At 40.1% G+C, this 23,407-nt stretch overlaps 1 protein-coding gene across 2 annotated transcripts in view; it reads right to left on the bottom strand.

Annotated features, from left to right (window-relative positions):
• Znrf2 (zinc and ring finger 2) overlaps window positions 1–23,407 on the bottom strand; it is a 78,108-nt gene that overhangs the window by 27,766 nt on the left and 26,935 nt on the right. For both annotated transcript variants that reach the window (XM_021190693.2, XM_029534905.1), the window contains exon 2: window positions 4,045–4,140. In XM_021190693.2, coding sequence (XP_021046352.1) covers window positions 4,045–4,140 — 96 coding nt within the window. The remainder of the gene's footprint in view (window positions 1–4,044; window positions 4,141–23,407) is intronic.

The raw sequence follows: 23,407 nt of genomic DNA, 5'->3' as shown, positions 1-23,407 counted from the left end.
AGGAAGGAAGGAAGGAAGGAAGGAAGGAAGGAAGGAAGGAAGGAAGGAAGGAAGGAAGGAAGGAAGGAAAGAGAGAAGAAAAAGAAAAAGAACAAAAAAAAAAAAAACCCAGAATCCCAGCACTTGAGGAGGCAGGAGATTTGTTAACTTTAAGGCCAGGCTGGGCTACAGACTCTGTTTCAAAAATAAACTTGAAACAAATTAAGCTGCATTTTGTTTTAAAAGAGAAGAAAATGGCACACACATTACTCAAGTTGGAAGGCAGCATCCACTCAGTAGGGTAATGCTAACTAAGAAAAAGCACCATGCTCCATAGAGTCATGGAGTTCCTACAGTAAACTTATGAGTGATTCAGTAAACCAAGAAATAAAACCCACAGAAGCGCTCGCTAATAGTCCAGATTCACTAAAGTCAGTCTCAGATCGCATCCTGTCCTACTGCTGGGTGCCAATGCTGGTGATAAGGGAGGTAGAAGGGGGCCTTGGTTGGGCACACCCTTGAAGAGTGTTACAGAACCACCACCACATCCTCTCTTTCGCTCTCCACTTCCTGGCCACCAAGAAACAGGAATCTCTCTCTCTCTCTCTCTCTCTTCTGTCACACAGTTCTACCTTCCAAGGGCCTAAGCCATGGGACCAAAGCACCATGACCTGAAACCATGGGTCAAAAACGAATTTTCTCCCGGCAAGCTGGCCTTTGTTTTTTTTTCTGGTCACAGCTGCTGAGAAGCTGATTAACAAAGCCAGCAACACTTAGTATGGAGAACTGTCATTCTTAACCCCAAAATTAGGAGTAACCTAGACACCAAGGACACTTTTTCTTTGAATCCAAATAAATGCTGACAGAGCAGGTTCCTCGGTAGGAGCATGTAGAGCATCTCAGACGCTCTCATCGGCTCACATCCGTCTGGAACTCATTCTCTCCCAGAGCTCCTCTGTAAATACAGCTGTCTGAAAAGAAGCCTGACTATTCTGTGAAGTTTTGTAGATAGTTAATATATTTCACAAATAAACTTAAAAATTTCAGACCTAGGTACTTCTGGAAATCTACACAGATACAATTACTAAGTATACTGAAAGACAAGTCTTGTTTAAGCATTAACATGATTCACATCAACCCAGCTGAGCTGGTGTCAACATTTAGGAATTCAACATGAAACCATAGTCATGTGACCAAAAGATTCCACCTCAGAGTCTCTGACTCACCTAACCTTCATGATGACATCATAGAACAAATGCTTTGCTTAGGCTTATAAAGGCCACCTGCAAACAGACTCACCACCAGTGTGATAAGTATAAGCAGTTAGAATTCCCCATGCCTAAGATTGTGCCACACACTTCCATAACCCCTAGATCTATATAGGCCCAGATCCTTTCTTCATCATCACAGCCCACAGGCTGCTTTTAAAATTAAAATGACATAAAAGTTTATGAAAACTTTGCTTCTTGCTATAAAGGTTTATGGACTGACCCAGGCCTAGTTTTGAGAATGGCTTTTACTTTGCTTCCAAGCACAGTAGTGTGTATGTGTGTGTGTGTTTGCGTGCATGTGTAGTCGTGCTTGTCTGCTTGCCTGCTTGCCTGCCTGCTTGTCTGTGTGGTATATTTTGTTGTCAATAACTGCCAAGTAGAACAGGTATCATTAGGGGCAAACTCAAGGCTGAAGTTTTTTTTAAAAAGACTTCTAACATGCATTTCAAATTGCTTTGTTTTGGGTTTCTTTTTGTTTCAATTAGAACTCTACAGGGAAATGTGATCAGTCACTTTGATTCATTCTTTTAAGCAACCTACAGTGAACCTTGTTCCTTATCGTACTAAATAAACAGTCTGAGCACAAGACCCCACCTTACAAGAGCACTGCTTAGAGATTAACCTCGTACTCTTCTTACTTGCTGCAAGTTACAAGCCTCTCTCCATTCTCCTCACTGGTTTAGCACTCATCAAGATAAGAGCCCACTGGATATGCAAAAATTAAATGTATAGAATACTGAGATTATATACAAATATATTATGCTTTTCAATGTAATAAAATGTAGCTGCAACTTTTAAAAACCAGGACAGAACAACAGAGTAAATGGAAACAAACCTATCCACTTTTCGCCTCAAATCTGAGCTTGAATGAAAATCTTAAGTAACAGAATTACAACTAGATTATGTAAAGAAGACAGTTTTATAGGGCAAAAAGGTCAGTATCTATCCAACACATACATTTGTTATTCAAAGTAATTGCTAGAAGCTATTCCTACTTATTTATACACTGGTAAATGAAGGGAAAGAAATGCTTTGTTGCCACTGAGATACTAAAACTGGAGGCACTATGTTGAGGAAAGTCTTCGGAAAGCACAGGGCAGTTATCTGAGGAATGTATTCATCTCATTACTCTCGGTAGAGTGGAAGTTCTACTTGTCTTCTTCATTGGATCTTGGCACTTAGAGTAGTGTCTTAGATATAAGGACAGCTGCTGAACTTAGCTAGTTACTAGGACTTTCGCCACTCACTATATTTCAAATGAACTTTTAAATTTGGAAAAATTTTTAAGCCTCAAATGTCTTTTCTTCTTTTTTCTTAATGGCATTAGTGTAGCTAAATTCACCATCTACTTATTTCTTTGCATTAAAGACAGGATCTTAGCCAGGTAGTAGTGACACACACCTTTAATCTCAGAATTTGAGAGGCAGAGGCAGGCAGATCTCTGTGAATTCAAGGCCAGCCTGGTCTACAGAGAAACTCTGTCTCAAAAAATTTTAATGAATAAATTTTAAAAATAAAGTAAATAAATTAATAAAAATGAAACAAAACAACAATAAAAACCCAGGATCTTAATACATAAATAGCCCAAGCTGGTAGTCTCAGCTATGCTAAAAAGTTGCAGGAAATACCACAAAAATTCAACTGTTTTTCTTATTAGCCAAGAGAAAACTATTTGATTTTTAGTTCCCAAATTTATTCCACTTGCTCTGTGATGACACTGAAGATTGTATGACTAGAGTCAAAATAGAATACCCTAGTCCAACATATCAGACCCAAAGCAACTGCCAGTTATCGCAAGAAAAAAATTCATCTGTGAGTAGATAGGGACAGGTACATGGAGACAGTAAGTTTCAGTCTCCGTTTCCTGGATTTATTTTCTCCCATTAGCTGTCTCTATCTACTATAGACAAAGTTTTCCTCCCTACTCTTAACAATGTATCATTTATTATAGATCTGTTTAAGAGCTATTTACTTTCATGCATACGGTGCTTTGCCGTATGTATGTGCACCACATATGTGCAGTACCCAGAAGCCAAAAGAGGGTGTCAGGTCCCTTAGAACTATAGTCCCATAGAGTTGTGAGCCATCATCTGGGTGCAGGAAATTGAACCCAGGCCCTCTGAGAGAGCAACAATGTCCTTAGCCATTAAGATGTCTCTTCAGTCCCTCACTTATTATATGTTCTTAAGCACAATTTTGTCTGAACACAGTGATAACAAACATTACCTTTTCTTTTAGGCCTAATCTAAAAGACTTTCACCAGCACAACAGTTCTCAAAGTGTAATCAAACAACCTAGAGTCAGGAGGTGAGGGAGTCTTGCCCATCCCAGAACTAGCTCTGTAGACCCAGGATGGCCTCAAGGTCAGAGATATGCCTGCCTCTGCTTTCCCAGGGCTGGGATTCAAGGTGTGCACCCCCACCATCACCTGACCACATCTATTGTTATGGCAACATCATTTGCGTTTTTCATTCTTACTCTCTCCTATGTACCAGTGGAATTTTCCAGGACATCTGGAAAATGCAGAAGAGTTTTGATAATTCTTTGTCATTAAGTCAGATAGTAAGGATTAAAAAAATACAAGACAGTGTCAATTTGCCATTAGATGTCTTAGAAAATATGTTTTTTCACTTATCAATAGATATAACCTAATTAATAGACTTTTTTTTACACATATAAAGGTATCAAGATGAGAATGAGTCCTTCCTGCCATTTAAATTTTGCTTCAAACATGAAATTCACATTATTTATGGTTATGCTAAATTAAAATGTTATCTTAAGGCAGTGAACTTACCATTATATGTTATTCTTGGCTTTGTTAAACACATCACAAGATGCAAATCCATTTCATCTGAGGGTACAAATTTTGAGCATACCGGGCACTTAAATCCTAAAACACATAAAGGAAATCCAGGTTATTTAACTATTCTGAATATCGAACTATAATTTTTAAAAGGTGTATTAGACCAAAAGCATTTACAATTGCAATATTAGACTAATAATAATGTATTATAATAATTACATACAACTCAATTTTGAAAAAAAATATTTGTGATTAGAGTCCATATGACTTAAATCAATGTATAAAGCAAATTAAATAAGAAAAGTGAGCTCCACCATGAATTCCCTCCCTGACACACACACAATTTCATGTTAGAACAGGTTTCTATGTGAAATGATCTTTTCCAATTTGATACATCAGCAGTTACATTCTTTATAGCTACAGAGTACTGGTGCTGGTCTGAATGGAAATGTTCCCTACACATCCCATTTGAATGCTTGGTCCCAGTCTTTGAGGTTTCAAAAGCCCATGTTATCTCCAGCTAGCTAGCTGTCTGCCTTGAGGTTGTTGACTTAGCATGTAGGCCCGCCCAGTCAATATTTTAAATATACATGTGATAAAGAATGCAAAAGCACTGAGAAGAGCAGGTTTATCATCTAAAAGTCTTGAGGTCTACATTATCAGTTGCTACTCTTGGAGATGCTTTGTGTTGGCACTTCGAGAGTTCCACTGTGTTCAACTCATCTCCAACTTGTTTTAACATGCAGCCTTTTAAATATAGGTTTTTTTTTTTTTAAAGATTTATTTATTATTGTAAGTACACTGTAGCTGTCTTCAGACACTCCAGAAGAGGGCGTCAGATCTTGTTATGGATGGTTATGAGCCACCATGTGGTTGCTGGGATTTGAACTCCGGACCTTCGGAAGAGCAGTCGGGTGCTCTTACCCACTGAGCCAACTCACCAGCCCCACATGCAGCCTTTTAAAATGGGGTTCTACTATGTGGATGCTGGGTCACTGAGGACATGAGGTTCTAGTATGTGGATGCTGGGTCACTGAGGACATGAGCTCCAAAAATGTAGAGTTTCCATGGGACTCTAGAGCAATTTTCCCAAGAGCAAATTGTTGTACAAGTCTCAGCCTGAGTCTTTAATGGTTCCCTGGCTTCTTGTCTGGCAAAATAATATATCACCTCCGCATGCATACCTGCCACTGTGTGCCAATCACCATGAGCCTCCAGAATGTGAGCTAAAGCAGCCTTTCGAATCAACCACACTTGGTTACCTCATTATAGTAATGTAGAAATGACTAGTCAGTGGCCTTTCTGCCACACCATACTAACTCTTAATGCAAACATACAGCAACAAATCAAGGGAAGCACTTTCAGTCCATTTTGGTAACTTAAATGATAGGTTCTTTCCTACAATATTCAGTGTGGACTACTATTTACCTGAAGTGTTCTGTTCAAATCAAACTAGCATACTAAATGGAAGAATGCTACCTATCTCTATTTAGGCAGTGATCACACATCTTGCTGTCTCACTATTCTTTCTACCCTCACAGTTTTAAGGTGAGCCAGAGAATCTGGAAAACTTTGATCTCAGATATGCAATTTAGTTTGGTTAGGAAAAATCCGAAATAAAGCAAAATGAAGGGCCAGCATGATCAGTTTCTCTGGCTAGAAGTAAAAGGCATAAGCACACCTGTCAAAGGTCAATCTGAAATGCTCATGGTAGCTCAGATATAAGCTGAACTGAGAAGACAGAAGAAACCAAGACAAGTACAGGAAAGAGGGATTCCAGGAGGCCCTGGAACCAATGTGCAGACAGAGGCAGAAACATTCTGAGAGATCAATAACCAGTGATGATAGACATTCTACACCTACTTCTAGGATAGGAAGGTTCCTATAGGAACTGTCTTCTCTCAGTTGTAAGATTAAAGTCATGGACAGCCTCATAGCTTAGACTAGAATCATAGATTGTATACAAAAACATACATAAAGCCACAGAGAAGAGTTCCTACGCTACTCATTCAGGAATTCTGTTTCCCTAAGTGAAATACATCACCCCAAACTTGAAAAGGGCTCATTTATTGGGGCTGGAAAGATGCACTGGCAGCTAAGAACACAGGCTGTGCTTGCTTCTCTCCACTTCTCAGCTCACTAAACTGAAGAGCAAACAAAACTTCAAAAAGGAGAAATGAAATGCTTGAAATAAGTCAGCAACAAGAGTGAGAAAATACAAGGAGTTGACAGGATTTGCTAAAACAGAGTCTTGAGTACTATTAAGGTAGCCAAGTCTCTCTTCATAATTCTCAAAGACCAAGATGGCTAACAAGGGTGCTCACGGCTTCCCTGACAAGGATTCATGAGGCTAAAATGTATGGTTACAGGAACTAAACACAAGCATTCAGGCTCCAGCTCATGGCATACAACACTAAGAGCCAGTGGTTTCTCATTAGTCAATCCTACACAAGAAGGAGCTCCTTGGGGAACAGAGCTTCACAGTCGGGTAGGGAGAGTAGCCAGTAAGCCCAGAATACGGTCCGTCCTACAGTTTTAAAGTCTTAGAAACTGATACAAGAGCAGGGAAAAAAGAGATTTACTATAAAACAATAACCAAAGAAAGTAAGAATTTCTACCCGGTAGTGAGTGTCACTGTTAGCTTCACTGGTCAACTTAAGAGTCACCTGAGAAGAAGGAACTTCAAGTAAAGAAATGCTAAGATCAGGCTGGCCTATGCCATGGCTGTCATGTGTTTTCTTAACTGCTAATGAAGGTCCAGCCCACTGTGGGTGACTGAGAAGCCCAGCAGCATTTCTGAGCTTTCCATGTCAAGCTCCTCCTGCCTTGGCTTCCTTCAGTGATGGACTGTAACACGTGAGCTGAAATGAACTTTCCTCCCATGGTGCTTTTGGTCACAGTATTTGTCATGGCAACAGAAGACCAAACTGGGACAGTGGGAAAAGAAGAGACTAGGAAAGAAGAAAAATCTCACACTTGGAGAAAAACCAAAAACCAACTAACTAACCAAGAAACAAAAAATACCAAACCAATGCCAGCATGGTAATGCACACCTTTAGCCCCAGCACTCAAAAGACAGAGACAGGCAGATCTCTGAGTTTGAGGCCTGTCTGGCCTACATAGCGAGTTCCAGACAGCCAGAGCTACATAATGAGACCCAGTCTTAAAAACAAACAAACAAAAAACAGAAAAAGAGCTTCCAGTCTGGGATGGTGCCCTGAGCAGACCTTGGGTTTGAATTCCCTAGCCAGTCCCACAACACCCGGAGGAAGCTCCACTCCCAGAAGCTCTAACACTCCCAGGACCAAAGGATCCCAGGATCCCAGAGGCAGCTGAACTCTGAGGAGTCCTGACATAACCAGAATCACAGAAGGACAGGTCCCAGTCAGATATAGCCAGGGCAGGTAGCACTAGAGGTAATCAGATGGTGGGAGGCAAGCTTAAGAATATAAGCAACAGAAACCAAGGTTACTTGGTATGATCAGAACCCAATTATCCCCATAGCAAGTCCTGGATACACTATCACACTGGAAAAGCAAGATTCAGATCTAAAATCTCATGATGGTGATAGAGGACTTTAAGAAGGACATAAATAACCCCCTTAAAGAAATACAGGAGAACACAGGTAAACAGCTAGAAATCCTTAAAGAGGAAACAAAAAAATCCCTTTAAAGAATTACAGGAAAACACAATCAAACAGGTGAAGGAAATGAACAAAACCATCCAGGACCTAAAAATGGAAATAGAAACAAAAGAAATCACAACCCTGGAGTTAGAAAACCTAGGAAAGAGATTAGGAGTCATAGATGCAAACATCACCAACAGAATACAGGAGATAGAAGAGAGAATCTCAGGTGCAGAAGATACCATAGAAAACATTGACATAAAAGTGAAAGAAAATGCAAAAAGCAAAAAAGCTCCTAACCCAAAACATCCAGGGAATCCAGGACACAATGAGAAGATGAAACCTAAGGATAATAGGTATAGAAGAGAGTGAAGATTCCCAACTTAAAGGGCCATTCAATATCTTCAACAAAATTATAGAAGAAAACTTCCCTAACCTAAAGAAAGAGATGCCCATGAACATACAAGAAGCCTACAGAATTCCAAATAAGACTCGACCAGAAAAGAAATTCCTTCTGTCACATAAGAATAAAAACACCAAATGTACTAAACAAAGAAAGAATATTAAAAGCAGTAAGGGAAAAAGGTCAGGTAACATATAAAGGCAGACCTATCAGAATTACACCTGACTTCTCACCAGAGACTATGAAAGCTATAAGATCCAGGACAGATGTCATACAGACCCTAAGAGAACACAAATGGCAGCCCAGGCTTCTATAACCAGCAAAACTCTAAATTACCATAGAGGGAGAAAACAAGATATTCCATGACAAAACCAAATTTACACATTATCGTTCCATAAATCCAGCCCTTCAAAGGATAATAGATGGAAAACACCTACACAAGGAGAAAAACTACACCCTAGAAAAAGCAAGAAACGAACCTAAAAGAAGATAGCCACACAAACATAATTCCACCTCTAACAACAAAAATAACAGGAAGTAACAATCTCATTTCCTTAACATCTCTGAACATCAATCCCCCCAAAAGACATAATAGGCTAACAGACTGGATACATAAATAGGACCCAGCATTTTGCTGCATACAGGAAACGTACCTCAGTGACAAAGACAGACACTACCTCAGAATAAAAGGTTGGAAAACAATTTTCCAAGCAAATGGTCCTAAGAAACAAGCTGGAGTAGCCATTCTAATATTGAATAAAATCAACTTTCAACCACAAGTTATCAAAAAAGATAAGGAAAGATACTTCATACTTGTCAAAGGAAAAATCTACCAAGATGAGCTCTCAATTCTGAACATCTATGCTGCAAATGCAAGGGCACCCACATTCATCAAAGAAACTTGACTAAAGCTCAAAGCACACATTGCACCCCACACAGTAATAGTGGGAGACTTCAACACCCCACTCTCAGCAATGGAAACAGAAACTAAACAGAAACACAGTGAAACTCACAGAAGTTATGAACCAAATGGATCTAACATATTTATAGAACATTTCATTCTAAAGCAACAGAATATACCTTCTTCTTAGCACTTCACAGTACCTTCTTTAAAATTGACCATATAATTAATTGGTCACAAAACAGGCCTCAACAGATACAAGACTGAAATAATCCCATGCACCCTATCAGATCACCATGGACTAAGGCAGGTCTTTAATAACAACAAAAACAATGGAAAGCCTACATATAAATGGAAGCTGAACAATGCTCTACTCAATGATAACTTGATCAAGGAAGAAATAAAGAAAGAAATTAAAGGATTTTTAGAACTTAATGAAAATGAAGACACATCATACCAAAACTTATGGGACACAATGAAAGCAGGTAAGAGGAAAACTCATAGCTCTAAGTGCCTCCAAAAAAAACCTGGAGAGAGCTTACACTAGCAGCTTGACAGCACACCTGAAAGCTCTAGAACAAAAAAGTAAATATGCCCAAGAAGAGTAGATGACAGGAAATAATCAAACTCAGAGCTGAAATCAACTAAGAAGAAACAATGAATCTACAAACAAGCTGCTGGTTCTTGGAGAAAATCACCAAGATAGATAAGCCCTTAGCCAGATTAACCAGAGGGCACAGAGACAATATCCAAATTAATAAAATCAGAAAAGGGAGACATAACAACAAAATATATCTTAAAATAATTATTCTGTTTGTTGAATATTAACAGATGAAAATATTAAAATCATGTTCTACAAACATGGAAATATTGATAATTTTTCTCACTGTGCTTGAAATTAGCATTTTCTTAATGTTCAACTTCAAAGAGCTTTTGCTATTTTGACATTTTTTTAAATATACTTACTGATAAAATAATTTCTCTCTCCTAGAAACACTGATAATCTTTTTAAAGTAAACTTATAATTAGACAATGTACACAGATATATAATATGTTTTAAATACTATCTCAATGTCAGGTGGTATCATAAGGGCTTTTGAATATATTTCTTAATGATTCATTTTTAATATTTTATGCTCTTTTACTATGCTTAACTACCAAAGAATATTTTGTACATTTTGAAACAATTTAGTATTCAACATTTGATACAGGATCCTCAGTTATGGATAGTATTAAATGTTCATTAATGATATTTTTATGGTATGAAAGGATATGAATATAAAGTTGAACAATTTTTATGTATTAGTTGATTCTCAAAATACTCAATATTATTAATATGTTTGATGTATAANATGCATTTAAATAATAAAAAAATTTAAGGGGGGGAAAAAAACCCCTAAAAATTAGAAAACCAAGTGTCAAGGGTTCTTGTCTGTTATTGAACCTTATCTTCACATAAAGCCGTCAATCAGGGTTATAGAGGCTCCTTTCTATTAGGCATAATGCAAGACAAACAAAGAAACAAACAAACAGAAGCACACTAGAAGTAAATTCAAAAGATAGCTGACAAAGAATATTTGCATTATCTATTAAAAACAAATGTGCAGTATCTTTATTATACAAAGAACTCTTTAAAATTCAATACAAATAAGCACCAATACTGTAGTTTTTAAGATGGGCAAATTTTCTAAACAGCACCAAGCACTCCTTGGTGTGACATACTGAGGACAAGATGTACCTATGTATATTCCTGTGAAATATAATTTGAATATAATTATGAGGAGTTGAGAAAATGCCTTTAACATGCAAGAGACCTCAAAATAATAAAAATGTCAATCTGGAAAAAGAAGGAAACCTGAACAGATGAAATTCTGACCCCTACCCTAAACACTTTACAACTCTGATTTACAGGAGTTGTTCCTAGTTACTTTCTTTGGTTTTCATCTTATATGTTAAAGGCATTGTCTAAATGTTGTCAATTGTCCCGTTATAATTTGGGATGACGCTGCATCCATGAAATAAGAGGTTAGAAGACAGTGATAGAGAAATGAAGGAAGGTATTAGACCTGGCAAAATGACTCAGCAGGTTAAGGCCCTTGACAGGCAGCCAGCCAGGAGATCTGTGCAGAATCCTCTGAACTAAGGCAAAGGTCTAAGTAGAGAAAAGACTCCAGAGTTACCCTCTGATCTCTACACACACCAGGGAATGTGCTGTCTCCGTCTCTCTCATAGACATACAAAAAATATAGAAATGAAAAATTCACATAGAAAGATGGCTCTTAATTTAAGGTAATACTCTCATTTAATAATAATTATCATTTACTATGTATGAGAAGAATATCTAGATACTTTGAATACAACCATTTACCCCTGCACACTTTGAATTCAGTCTTGACATCTTAGAGATAAAAGGAGATAGGCTAAGAACATGGTTTTCGCTAGGAACTGGCCACAAGAGGATTCCAACAGCCCTTCTCCACACCTTGGCACAGCCTCTTCAGTCTTCCAGGAAGTAGTACCAGAAGTCAAGGAAGGCAGATAATAAAATAAGATCAGTTCAAACATAACTGAAGAACTGAGGAAAGAGGAAGCCCAGCATATTTTTCTGAACCTTAGTTAATCAGTATACATAATGCAAGACTGTAAAAAATAAAACAGCCATGCCAAAGTATATTACTGTGGGGGAAAAAAAGCAATAGAAACTTAAAAAAGGAAATGAAAAAAAAACTAAAACTAGAATGTTCAAGTTCAAAAGACAGTCAAAGTAAAATTTCTAAAACCCAGGAGTTAGCATTCCTTCTAGGCTCCACTTAACAATTGCTAGCAATAGCCAGGTAGGCCTGACTTGCTCTAACAGGGACTGTTCGGCCCTCTCTCTCTGCCCCCTCTTTCTCTTCTCTCCTTGATCCCTACCCCTCTCTGTCCTCTGTTTCTCTCTCTTCCTCTACTCCCTTCTCAACTCCCCTTCCTATGCACCCAAATAAACTCTATTCTATACTCTTCTCTTCATATGGCTGGTACCTCAGAGGGAAGGGATGCCTCAGCACATGCTCCCCAGGGAATCCCTTCCACCTCACTGTATCTTGCTCGACAAAACACATCCTGGATTTAAATAAAACACAATACCAGGACTTTCGATTTTTGGTAGAGATAGGTCAAACAGTTACTTCAATATTCTAAAAAGGCACTTCACTTAAGATTTATTTAAAGTATTACATACGCTCACTGAAACATGCAGTTTTTGTTTCAGATAGGCAATGCACTGAAGCCTTTACCTCCTATAACTATTTTCCAGAAGCTTCCAGAGCGTGAAGTCCTCTAACTCAAAGGAGCAAAGAATGCCCATGAGAAGGGAAATCTTTGATGAAAGCCATGGTGCTTACAAGGGACTGTGAAGCTGGGAATGAAAAAGAAAGGAGGGTGTTTGGTTTTGAACCCCCAGACAAGGAATTTAGGCACATATTTTGCACATCAAAGCAGACCTCTCCCCCAGGTCCTCCCAGCATCCTTCAGTCCCCACCTGTTAGAGAGTTTGGCTGGCACACTCCCACTGCTACCCTGAACTCTCCAGCCCAAGGGCTGGGCTGCCCTTCCCACAGAGGCCCTTCCCTATATAATCCAGACCTTTGGGTCTTAGCTCTTCCTTTCCTCTCTGTACTGGCCCTTTCTGTCTTTCTCCCCAATCCCCTTACCAACTTCCCTGGCCTTGGTCCTTGGGGCCAGTGAACTCACCTTGAGAGCAGCTTCCCAATAAACCTGCCTTTATGTATTCTAATCTGGCTTGAATTGGCTCATTTTACCAGCACAGATATCAGGGGGAGGCCTCAAAATTATTCACAGACTAGTAGTAATTAATTGAGATAACGGTGTGGGAGCACTTGCAGAACTCTTTAGAAGAAAAGCTGAGGGCTGAAGAGATGGCTCAGTGGTTAAGAGCACTGACTGCTCTTCTGGAAGTCCTGAGTTCAATTCCTAGCCTCCACATGATGGCTAACAACCATCTGTAATGGAATCTGATGCCCTCTTCAGCTGTGTCTAAAGACAGCTACTGTGTACTTATATAAATAAATATTTTTTTAAAAAATACTTAAAAAAATAAAAATGAAGTTTAGATCTTATTAAAACTGTGGCGAGGTTTGGAAAAAAAAAATAAAGGAAAAGCTGAAAAAAAAAAAAAGTATCTTCAAATATTCAAAGACTCAAGACCCAACAGATAAAGACACAAAATCTAGGAATGACAAGCAAGTGATGGTTAAAAGCATGTACGTAACTACACTTCCTGATGTCTCTGCATAACTCCCTTCCAAATGTTAACCCCAAATCTTTTACCATAAACAACTGTAAATTAAGATTGTCACCAAAAGCTTCATAAAGTGTTGTCTTTCTATAGCAATCTTTCTCAAAATATTCCTTCTCCACAGTAAATTTAGTCATTCCCACTTTTGTGTTTTTCCTGGACTTCAATAATACTTCAAATAAAACAGAAGAGCAAGGAAGAGTATTTTCTACTTATTTATCATCCTCTTAGCTTAGTAGTCTAATAAAACTTAATTGAAGCCCAAAAGTATTTAGGCTAAAAGTCCCTGGTTCAATCCCAGGTTTTGGCACCAGATGAATGGAAAAAAGTAAAATATAAAAAGAAAAGGCCATGATAGCTCCTAGGTATAGAAGAGAAAGTTTACTGTAGCTAAAAGGGAGGGTGTAGCATAGCCGGAGGCAGAGGCATGGGGAGAATCCAGAGTGGTCAAGCCCCTGAGCCCTGTGAGAAGAGGAGGACTGTAAAGGAGCAAGTGGGGTAACCAGCTGCAGCATCCAGGAGGCCAAAGGTACAAAAAAGGGGGGGGGGGCGCAACCAGAATGTCTGGATTATAGAAGCAAGAGTCTCAGGGGAGAGATCTGCCCGCCCCTGGGCCGCACAGTTCCACAATGAGCTGAGGGTAGTGGGCACTGTATGCCTGCTGCAACAGGGACCTGGAGGCCAGGTCCCTTTTGATAGGTGTTTGTCCCTGGTTTGAGACCTAACATCTAGGTACAAATATTAGTTGTACTACAAGCTATAAGGATGAAAATGTTGATAATGGTAGGTACACACTGGCATCCTGATGAGGATTAAAGAGAATATAAAGCCTAAAGCACAGGATTCAACAAACAGTGGCTGTTCTTTTCTTCTAGAAACCGACCAATGACAAGTAAAAGAAGGCTGATGCAATAGGACAGGTAATGGCGGAGAGATTTCCCCTCCTCCAAACCAGGGCAAAAATCACCCTTACCATCAGTCAGAACCTACTGCAGCAGAATGGCAGGGAAGCTAAGTACCCAGGCCCCAGGAAGGAAGGAAGGAAGGAAGGAAGGAAGGAAGGAAGGAAGGAAGGGAGGGAGGGAGGGAGGGAGGGAGGGAGGGAGAGAGAGAGACAGACAGACAGACAGACAGACAGACAGACACCTTATCAGGGAAGTAAGAGTCCTGATCTCCATTCATTGTGAGATTTACATATCAATGCATTATCCTACAAAGGCAGTAAGTTATGCAGATGCAGTGTGATTAACCATCCGAGGTCCTAGCTCCTGCAGGCGAAGGAAGAGAGGTTATCTTCTCCAAACCAGAGTTCAGGCAGCAGGGGAAGAAAAGGTAGTCCAGGTTCAACACTAGGCTGGCTGTGTGGATGGCACTGATCCAGGCTTGCAGGTTCTTGTATTTTAACCTTTATGTTTTAACTGACTAATAATTTCTAGAAGGAAATAATAGATAGGCTTACTCTAAGTATATATGAACTGAACAAATTAATGAGAAACCAATGTGTTTACAAGACTTTTTATAAAGTAACCTCCATTGGCTATACCAGGCAATACAGACCTCCGAATATGGCAGCTGTCCTCTCCCATCTTCAACAGTGGAAAGTATAAAGAGAAAGACTACAGGTCCAACTGGAAAGAAATCCAAAGCAGCAGAACTGAGCTCTGCTCCTGGCTGGCTGCATCTTGGCTCCTGTTGTGCAGTCATTACTCTACACACATGCCATCTGTCTTTGGACTTGACTTTCTCGTATTATTTCCCATTATTATCATAATACAAATTTAGTAAAACCATTTCATTCCTTTCCTCCAAGAGAACAACTATGTCACCTCTGTTTTTGCTCAAGTAAATATCCTTTATTTTCAGGTATTTGTTAAAAAACGTATTTCCATCTCTTCAAGTTCAAATCAAGTTTTATCATGTAATCTCTCAAGACCTTAAGCCCCAAACACCCTCCCTTAGCCTGTGAAGAGCCCAGAGTAATTCCAGGTATTGGTCTGCCATCCCCATTTTACTGCATGCATGCCTTCAAGCAGGTCTTTTCAATTGCAGTAAAACTGCCTGGTCTGCGGGAGTGCCCTAAAGGCTAAGATAAGCCCTTAAACTAGCCTTGAGCCTGTACCAACAACCTGCTATCTGTCACACCATGTGCTCCAGAGCTAACCCCCGTAGGAATTCCTTTATTGTCCCCTGAACATCTGCTTCAAAAGGCGACTGCTTGTGCCCTTTCAAGGTCACTGTGTCAGCTCCTGAGCCTGACCATCCATAACTGGTTAGCAGCATTTTCCCATCAAGTTGCTTTTGAGTTATTACTTCTGACTTTGGTGATCCTTTCCTCATTATTTGTGCATCGTCCTAGGAACTGATGCAGTTAATTACAATATTACATTTTATTTAGTTTTAGTCTCCTGTTTTGTTTGTAAAGTAAGTTTAAAACAGATAAGGTAGAACAGTCCAAGATTGTTTAATTCATATATGCTAGGTATTTAGTAGCCCTCAAACCTGTCAGAAATCTGCTGAATATGGCACTTAGTATGTATAAACTTACGGAGACTCCCAAGTCCTAAGAGTGATTCCCCCAAGGCTCCCAAGAAGAGAAGGACACAACACCAGAGGACACCACCTGGATTGTGGTGCGCTAACTACTGGGCATAAGTGTGGCAATGCTTTGCCTGCTGCCGGGGCCTGGTTTACACTGTGAACAGAGAACACTGGAGAACAACTGCCACATGTCGCTTAAGACAAGGCGAGGTCATCTCTTCCAAGTTCCTCCTCAGATGTGTGGGGCCTGGGAGCTGAAGACTGACCCTACCCTGGGAGCTGTGTCCCCAACAAAGCCATTGACATCACAGGAACCTAGTGGGGTGGCTGTCTGAGTAACGGGTGAGTCCCTCATTTTAAATGACACATAGGCCATTTACAGTACAATTTATCCTCTCAAGTCTTTGATTACATTGACAGCAAAGCTGCCTGTAGCTCAGCAGCTAGACCACAGGCAAACAGCTCCTGACCACCACTGTGTTAGTTCATCAGTCAATTCCTGAGAGGGGGTTGGGGGGAGAAAGAGGGAAAGAGAGATGGGGGAGGGGGAAGAGGGGAGGGAATGAATCTACAAGGTCTCTTATTTTAAAAAGCCTACCCACAGGCTTCACAGTCAAAGACTGCTCTCAATAACCGACTGCCTGTGTCTCACAGTGAAGTACTGGATAGGAAAAGCTTGTGTGAGGCCTGAGGATGTGAAAGCTGGGAAAGGCAGTGAGATTGAAAATGCAAGTGATGACTCTACTTAGAGGACATGAAAAAACTTAGATGATAGGAAAATGATTTTAGATGGAAGATTTTTTTTTTTAAGGTTTGTAAATTCAGCTTATTAATGTTAGAGAGTCTAAAAAGGTGTTTTAAGGTTGGAAAATGCAAGCCTGAAAGGTCTCAGAAAGTATTATAAGGTATATAAACTGCAACTTGTAGAGTTATAAAAATGATTTAAGGTATATAAAAGGGGGCGTTTCATATCCCCCCTCCATGCTACTGTTAATACTAAGATTTCAAAGTTCAGCATTTTAACACTGACCAGTGGATTCTGATAAGCTAGTGGAGCACGGGCTGCTTACAATTCAGCCACAAGCTCAAGACTTTAAATTCCCTTTGGTTGTCTCCTAAATGTACACTCCAAGGTGCTTCTCATCATGCTAAAAACATCTCTGTTCCATCTGTGTATCCATCCCACTGACTGAGAAAATCATGTTCCATGCCTTTTACTCTAACCTACAGCTTTTACTAGGTTTGGATGTGGCACAAGCCTACTTCTGCTGTCTACAGATACATGTTAACTACTTTTTCTACTGAAGTACACCCTCTGTAAACTATAATTCACAAAAACTTCAAAAAGTCATTAAGACTTGGAGCTACCTGTCACAAATCAGACTCCAGATGAGTAGACTCGACTATTCTTGAAAATGGGATTTTCCCCCCCTGGTCTTGGGATTCCTTACCTTATCCAATTACTAGACAATTTTAACTTCTGTCCCTAGTCTGTATTTGTCTCAGCAGATTTTCAGCTGGCTGACAGACTCCATCCAGGGATCTCCTGAGGACTGCAAGCTGCTGATCTCTGGACTTACTGAAATGAAAGCTGATGTAAACCAGTCTAGCCAATGTGATTGTTCCCTGTCTTCCGGCTGGATCAGCCAATCAGATGCTTCTGATAAATGCCTCTCTAGTCCCCAATGACAACTGTCCTAATGTCAACTAGAAATAGTTACAGAAGACAATGTTCGCTGTCCCATCTAACAGGCTTAAATGCTAAGTCAGAAAGAAAACCCCACTAGACCCTGAAGGGATCAAGCCTTGGACTCACCACTCTCAAGCCTGTTCCAGGTGGAAAGCCTCTCAGCCCCTCAAGACCCGCTAAAGAGAACGCTCAAGGCCCAACATTTCAGTGGTCCTCCCTTTCATAGCCCCACTATTCCTAACCCCCATCTGCTAGTTAACTCTAGTCCCTCTTCTCATGGTCCCCTTAATCACTATCCTATTTTCAGCACTGACAGAACCATTACTCTCTCTACTCCTTGCCCTAACTTGTGGATCCTGCCCATAAATGCACTCCTCTGGACTGTCCAGGCCCACATTTTGGCAGTAAAACTTGCAGTACCCCCTCGGCCAATGACTCAGACCTTGAGAAAACTGGATTTGATTAACTTACAACTCACCCACCCCCCTTATTAAACTGCATACATGTCCTCCAGCCCTATATTCTTTTCTTTACTGTTTCAGTAAAACCACCGGGCCTGCAAGAGCCCCAGAAGGGTTGAAATAAGAAGGCTGCCTTAGAATGGCCTTAAGCCTGTACTACACCCTGCTATCCAACATACATATCCTGAACTCAAGAATAACTCCCAATTTACCAATTCCTGCTGTATTATCCCCTGAACCTGTCAGTGGGTTTATGCTTCAAAGGAAGACTGCTTTTGCCCTTTCCAGGTTGTTGTGTCAGCTCCTAGCTTGACCAAGACTCTAAAGCAGTAAGAAGCATCCCCCCACCCCAACCCCCTGCAGTGAATGAAGTTGCTTTTGGCTTACTTCTGACTTTGGGGGGTCCTTTCTTCATTATGTGCGCACCCCATGAGCCCAACAGCCTACATATTCACTCTATGCGACATCACTGCTTCTATGTAGATCTTCTCTCTCAAGTGTGACACCCTCTGTGAGGCAGAAGTTATACATCCTTCTATATTCTGTGGATATATTCTATCCCCAATTCCTCTCCCAACTAGACCTACAGGCAACACTGAATACCTAAATCACTTTGGCTTCAATTCTACAGAGGGAATAGCAGCAAAATTAAGCAGAACAAAGAGGTCTAATTATGGCTAATCATAATCGCAAGCTGTCAAGTCCTAAACAGCTCAAGATTTTCCAAATTTATTTATAAGGAAAAACTGTTTCAAACATACCAATAAGAAGAAAAATTAATCACTTTCTGTAAGCAAACAAGTTTTATGATACACAGCTAAATTTCTGAAGTCTAACCTGAGAAGACAGCCGTTCAGCTGCTAGGGAGACTGGTAGGCATGTATAGGATTAACTGCTAGGAAAAAATTCTCCCAGAAATACAAGATAAACAACCTCCTAAGCCAGGACAAGACACAGATCACCTAAACTACCCTGACTTTCTAATAAGAATAACTTCAACTCACGAGGTCAATGGAGAAAACAGCAAATGAAATCCCCAGCACTGAACCCTACTTCTGTGAAGAGCAAAATATGTGAAATGAAAACACCAGACCAGGGAGGAGCACAGTGCAGCAAAAGACATTCTAAAACAAGGTCGCTTGCTACATTGTAACCTTGTTCAGCAAGTGCTGTATAGTCTAAAGACAAGATTCTCTAATGAATCATCCAAAGTAGTCCAGAAGGAACATACATAACTCACGTCAACAGAGATCACTGCATAGCAGAGATTCTTGGAAACGTATTTCATGTGGGTCCAAGTTTTAAGCCCATTAAGGAAAGTCAATGTTTTCTATTGTCTGCCTGTGTCTGATAAGTCTTTGTTCATTTTTTTTAGGTAGTCTTTATAAAATCATTACTTTTGAAGATAATGGAAACAGGAAATGAATGAAGCAAAGTTTAGGTGACCTATTTTGTGTAGTCCAAAAGTCATTATTAATACTCTTTTGGACACAAAGTAATAAGCATTCAAATATCTGAGTGAAAGGTCATCCAGAGATTTGCTGGCTGTTTAGACTGAAGGATACTTAAAGGATTCACTAAATGTCTTACAGTAGCTTTTAAAAACAATTAAGCCTTCCAGTTTTCTGTGAGTTTGTTTTTAAACAATAAGCACCCCACCCCCACCCCCAGCTTCCTACTTCCTGAGAACAAAGCCACAGCAGAGGAGCAGATACTCTCTTCTCTGGCTTTACCCTGTGCTCACACCTTCAGTGCTGTCCAAGAGAAGCTAGCTACTGTAAACCACTCCCACTTCATACTCAAGGTTGTGAGGCTGGAAACAGTCCTACGGGAGCATCCAATCTCCCTTTATAGAGAAAAGCCAATGCAGTAAGAATTCTACCTGTTGCTTATTTACAATTCATACTTAAACAACATTCTCCCTATCCTCACCCTCAGTGCCAAACAGTCACTGGGCTGTTCTCAGCCAATAGTGTGGCTTTTTCATTCTCAAGATGATCATATTTGTGACCTCCCCCGCCTCGCCTGTGGAAGCATGCCTGTCTGTTTCTGTGTGTGAAGCCTAGAGATCTGGAAGCTAGAATGACTATAAAACCTCAGGGGTGGGTCATCCTCACGGATGCCCTTTGGGTAGAAAAAAACTGATATTGAAAACCACAGCTGACTAGAAAGCACTAACTGCCTTGACCAACACAGAAAATGAACAGAGTGGGATTTCTTCTTCTTTTTTTTTTTTTTAAAATCTGAGTGAATCCATGTATCTTAAGAGAAAAATGTCCAGTAAAATGTAATTGCTCTCATCAACCAAACAACAGGAAAGGGGAACAGAAACAAAAGTGAGGTGGAATGGTTGAAAAGTTGGGGACAGGCCAGCTCCAACAGGGACAGGATGATCACTAAAGGAAAACAAACAAAACAATTCAGGAAATGCTTTGAGTGTTTCCACCCACTGCAACATTTTATGTTCTGGAAATCTGTTCCTGAGTTTGGCTGTGTTGAGAAGTAGTAGACATTTTAAGGGGTGGGACCTATAATTCTCAAATGGGGGTGGGAGTGGGGTGCATATAATTCTCAAAGGACTGTACCAGTTTCTGCAAGAACAAATGTATTAATTACTACTCCTTGACTCCCTCTAGGCTCCTGCCTTGCCCAGGGATGTCGATACAGGTTCCTCCCACTGTGGTACAACCACCATGAGACCTTCACCAAAGGCAAACTGATGGGGCCTTCAGATTCTTGGATACGTAGCCCTCCAAACTGGACTACACATTTTCCTCTTCTTTAGAATGTACCAATTTTTGTTACAGGACTCAGGCATGTGCAAAAACTTTTTATCACATGCCAAGATAAAAAGTCAGAACATATATGGGATTAATGTAATTACAACACAGAATTCTAACCACTGTCATTATTATCTATCCTTTTTGGCTTAAAACAATACACTCTAAACCTGTACCAGCCATGGCTAAAACTCTTCTCTTTTAAGCCTAATGTCCCAGAATAATTTACTTCTTCTATCTATCTATCTATCTATCTATCTATCTATCTATCTATCTATCTATCTATTTATGGTTTCTCTGTACAGCCCTGGCTGTCCTGGAACTCACTATAGAACAGGCTGGCCTCAAACTCATAAATATACCTGCCCCTGCCTCCCAAGTGCTGGGATTAAAGGTGTGCGCCACCAAACCCGGCTTAATTTGCTTCTTAATGTAAGTATTACTAATTCTTGTCAGTTTCAGAAAATATGTGACCAAGACTAACAGCAAGTCCAGGATCAGAGTATCAGGTTGAGCACAGGCCCCTGGCCTCTAACTGTTTTCACCTGTCACTTTAGTTTCTGTCTGACAAACTCCCATTATTGGATCCCTATTAAATAAACTTCTGCTGAAACTATCTCAAATCTTAAATCTCTTCAAATATAAAGAACTGTTGCTTTTAACATAGTGTGACCAGGCAATAAATTCAATAGATTTAAAATTTATCAAGAACCACAGGGGCAATTACAGCCTTATTTAAACCACCAAATACCTTTAAGACTTCAAAAATAAAATAGTAATTCTAACTAAGAAGACAATGATCGTAAAACATATCCTGTTTCACAGCAAAATACCCATTTCCTTCATAAAGCTATGCCGAAGCAAGGGGTTCGGTATTACTGAATGAACAAACAGGCCCTCTCTCCAGAATACCTTTCCACCTTGCTCAGACGAGAAGACAATGCACACACTCTTTTAATGTAATGCTCTCATTAACAAAAGCAGCTCTGAACAGATGACTGACATTTTAAATGGTGTACAGTGTTCATCACGCCATTTTCTCCAAGATGGAGATTTTACCATGNCGTCCACTATCAAGAGACAGCCTGAATCAAAAGCAACAAAAGATCTACAACACATTTCTAGATACTTTCCTACTGGAGGAAGTGGGGGATGGTAGATACTGTAGGACTACACAGAAAAATCCCAAGCCTTGTACTTTCTTAATGTAAATGTTAACTATTTGGTGGTCAGCAGCTGGTGGCTTATACTGAAGTTCACAGGTAAGTCATCAATTAAATGATTTTACATTCCACTCACCTACAGGGATGTGAGGTCTTGAGAAAGCAACATAATGAGGCAACCAATCTCCTGGTAAATGTCTGTAGTATGAATCCTCCCTAACTCATCATTAAAAATAGAGTTTTTATCAAATGGGAACAATAGAGGAAACCTTTACAGTGTACTCGTAGAGGATTTACCACCATCATCAGTGATCTCCAACTCCACTTCCTAACACATACATACTTAAAAGTTTGACAGAACCTGTTAGCCTTCTCTCCCATGGAGACTAACCTCTGGAACCTATTGGTATGTGTTAATTACCTTCCTAGAGAGACTGCTCTTCTGGGAATTTACCCCAATATACTGTACTGGCCGGTGGTTTCTTGTTTGTTTGTGTGTTTTGCCTCTTGGGTCCCCAAACTCAAACAGAAGAAATACACCATTACTATAAAAAACATAAGGACATAAGGCCTTTAGGGATCAAGGGAATTAGCATCTCAGTCTACTTACTCTATCTCCCTCAAAGTTTCCTGTAAGGGAAATGCACTTGGCTAACAATTTGTTTTTGTAGAGCAAAGGTGTCAAGAACAACCTTTACACTTGTAAATGGCTGAATAAGGAATAATGTGACACATTGAAAGTACAGGAAGCTGACATTTCAGTCCACACTGGTAGTTTTACTCTTTCATTTATTCATTTTCTATAGCTCACATATCAGAGAGAGAGAGAAGAGACAGCCAAAAACATTTGCTATGTGCCACTCTCCTCAAAGTCTGTATCCTATAAATTATTAGCTGCGCAGAATTCCTGCTTTCAAAAGGGGACCTAGTAAAATCTCTTCAAAAAAGGTTGCTTTTGGCATGCTGTGAGTTCCAGTGAACAAGACTGAAAGGTCCCAGTCTCGGCAAGGCTGAGGACAAGGGTGCAGTGGGGCCTGGGGCACTGTGCTTCCCACAGTGCTGTCTATGCTCAAGCACCTCTCCACAGTGGTAGGTTTGCCCTCCTGAGTATGTCACATTTAACCATTTTTCTTGACAGCCACCGCCACCCTAAATTTAGCCTTATCCACTGGAGTATGACAACACGAGTCTGCTATCTGCTGAAATGCCACTAGAGATCCCTGCTACCGAGGCTCCTGCCCTCACCCACAAACTGTTGTACAAATTGGTTCTCTTCTCTCCCCTGTATGGCACACACACTTCTTACTGTACAAAGGCTTCCTTTGCCCTCTTACTCTGTCAACCCTACATTTTGAAATGATTTTATTTTTTGTGGGGAGCCGCCCTCACATTCGCCATTACAAGATAGCGCTGATTGTCCTGTGCTCTAACAAACAAACAAGGCAGCTGCGCATGTGCTGGGTAGATTTCCATTCCCTTGTGCCCTGCCTTTCCCG

The sequence above is a fragment of the Mus pahari genome, chromosome 2 (genome assembly GCF_900095145.1).
Source record: "Mus pahari chromosome 2, PAHARI_EIJ_v1.1, whole genome shotgun sequence".
Classification (NCBI taxonomy): Eukaryota; Metazoa; Chordata; class Mammalia; order Rodentia; family Muridae; genus Mus; species Mus pahari.
This window is presented reverse-complemented; position numbering and strand designations above follow the sequence as displayed.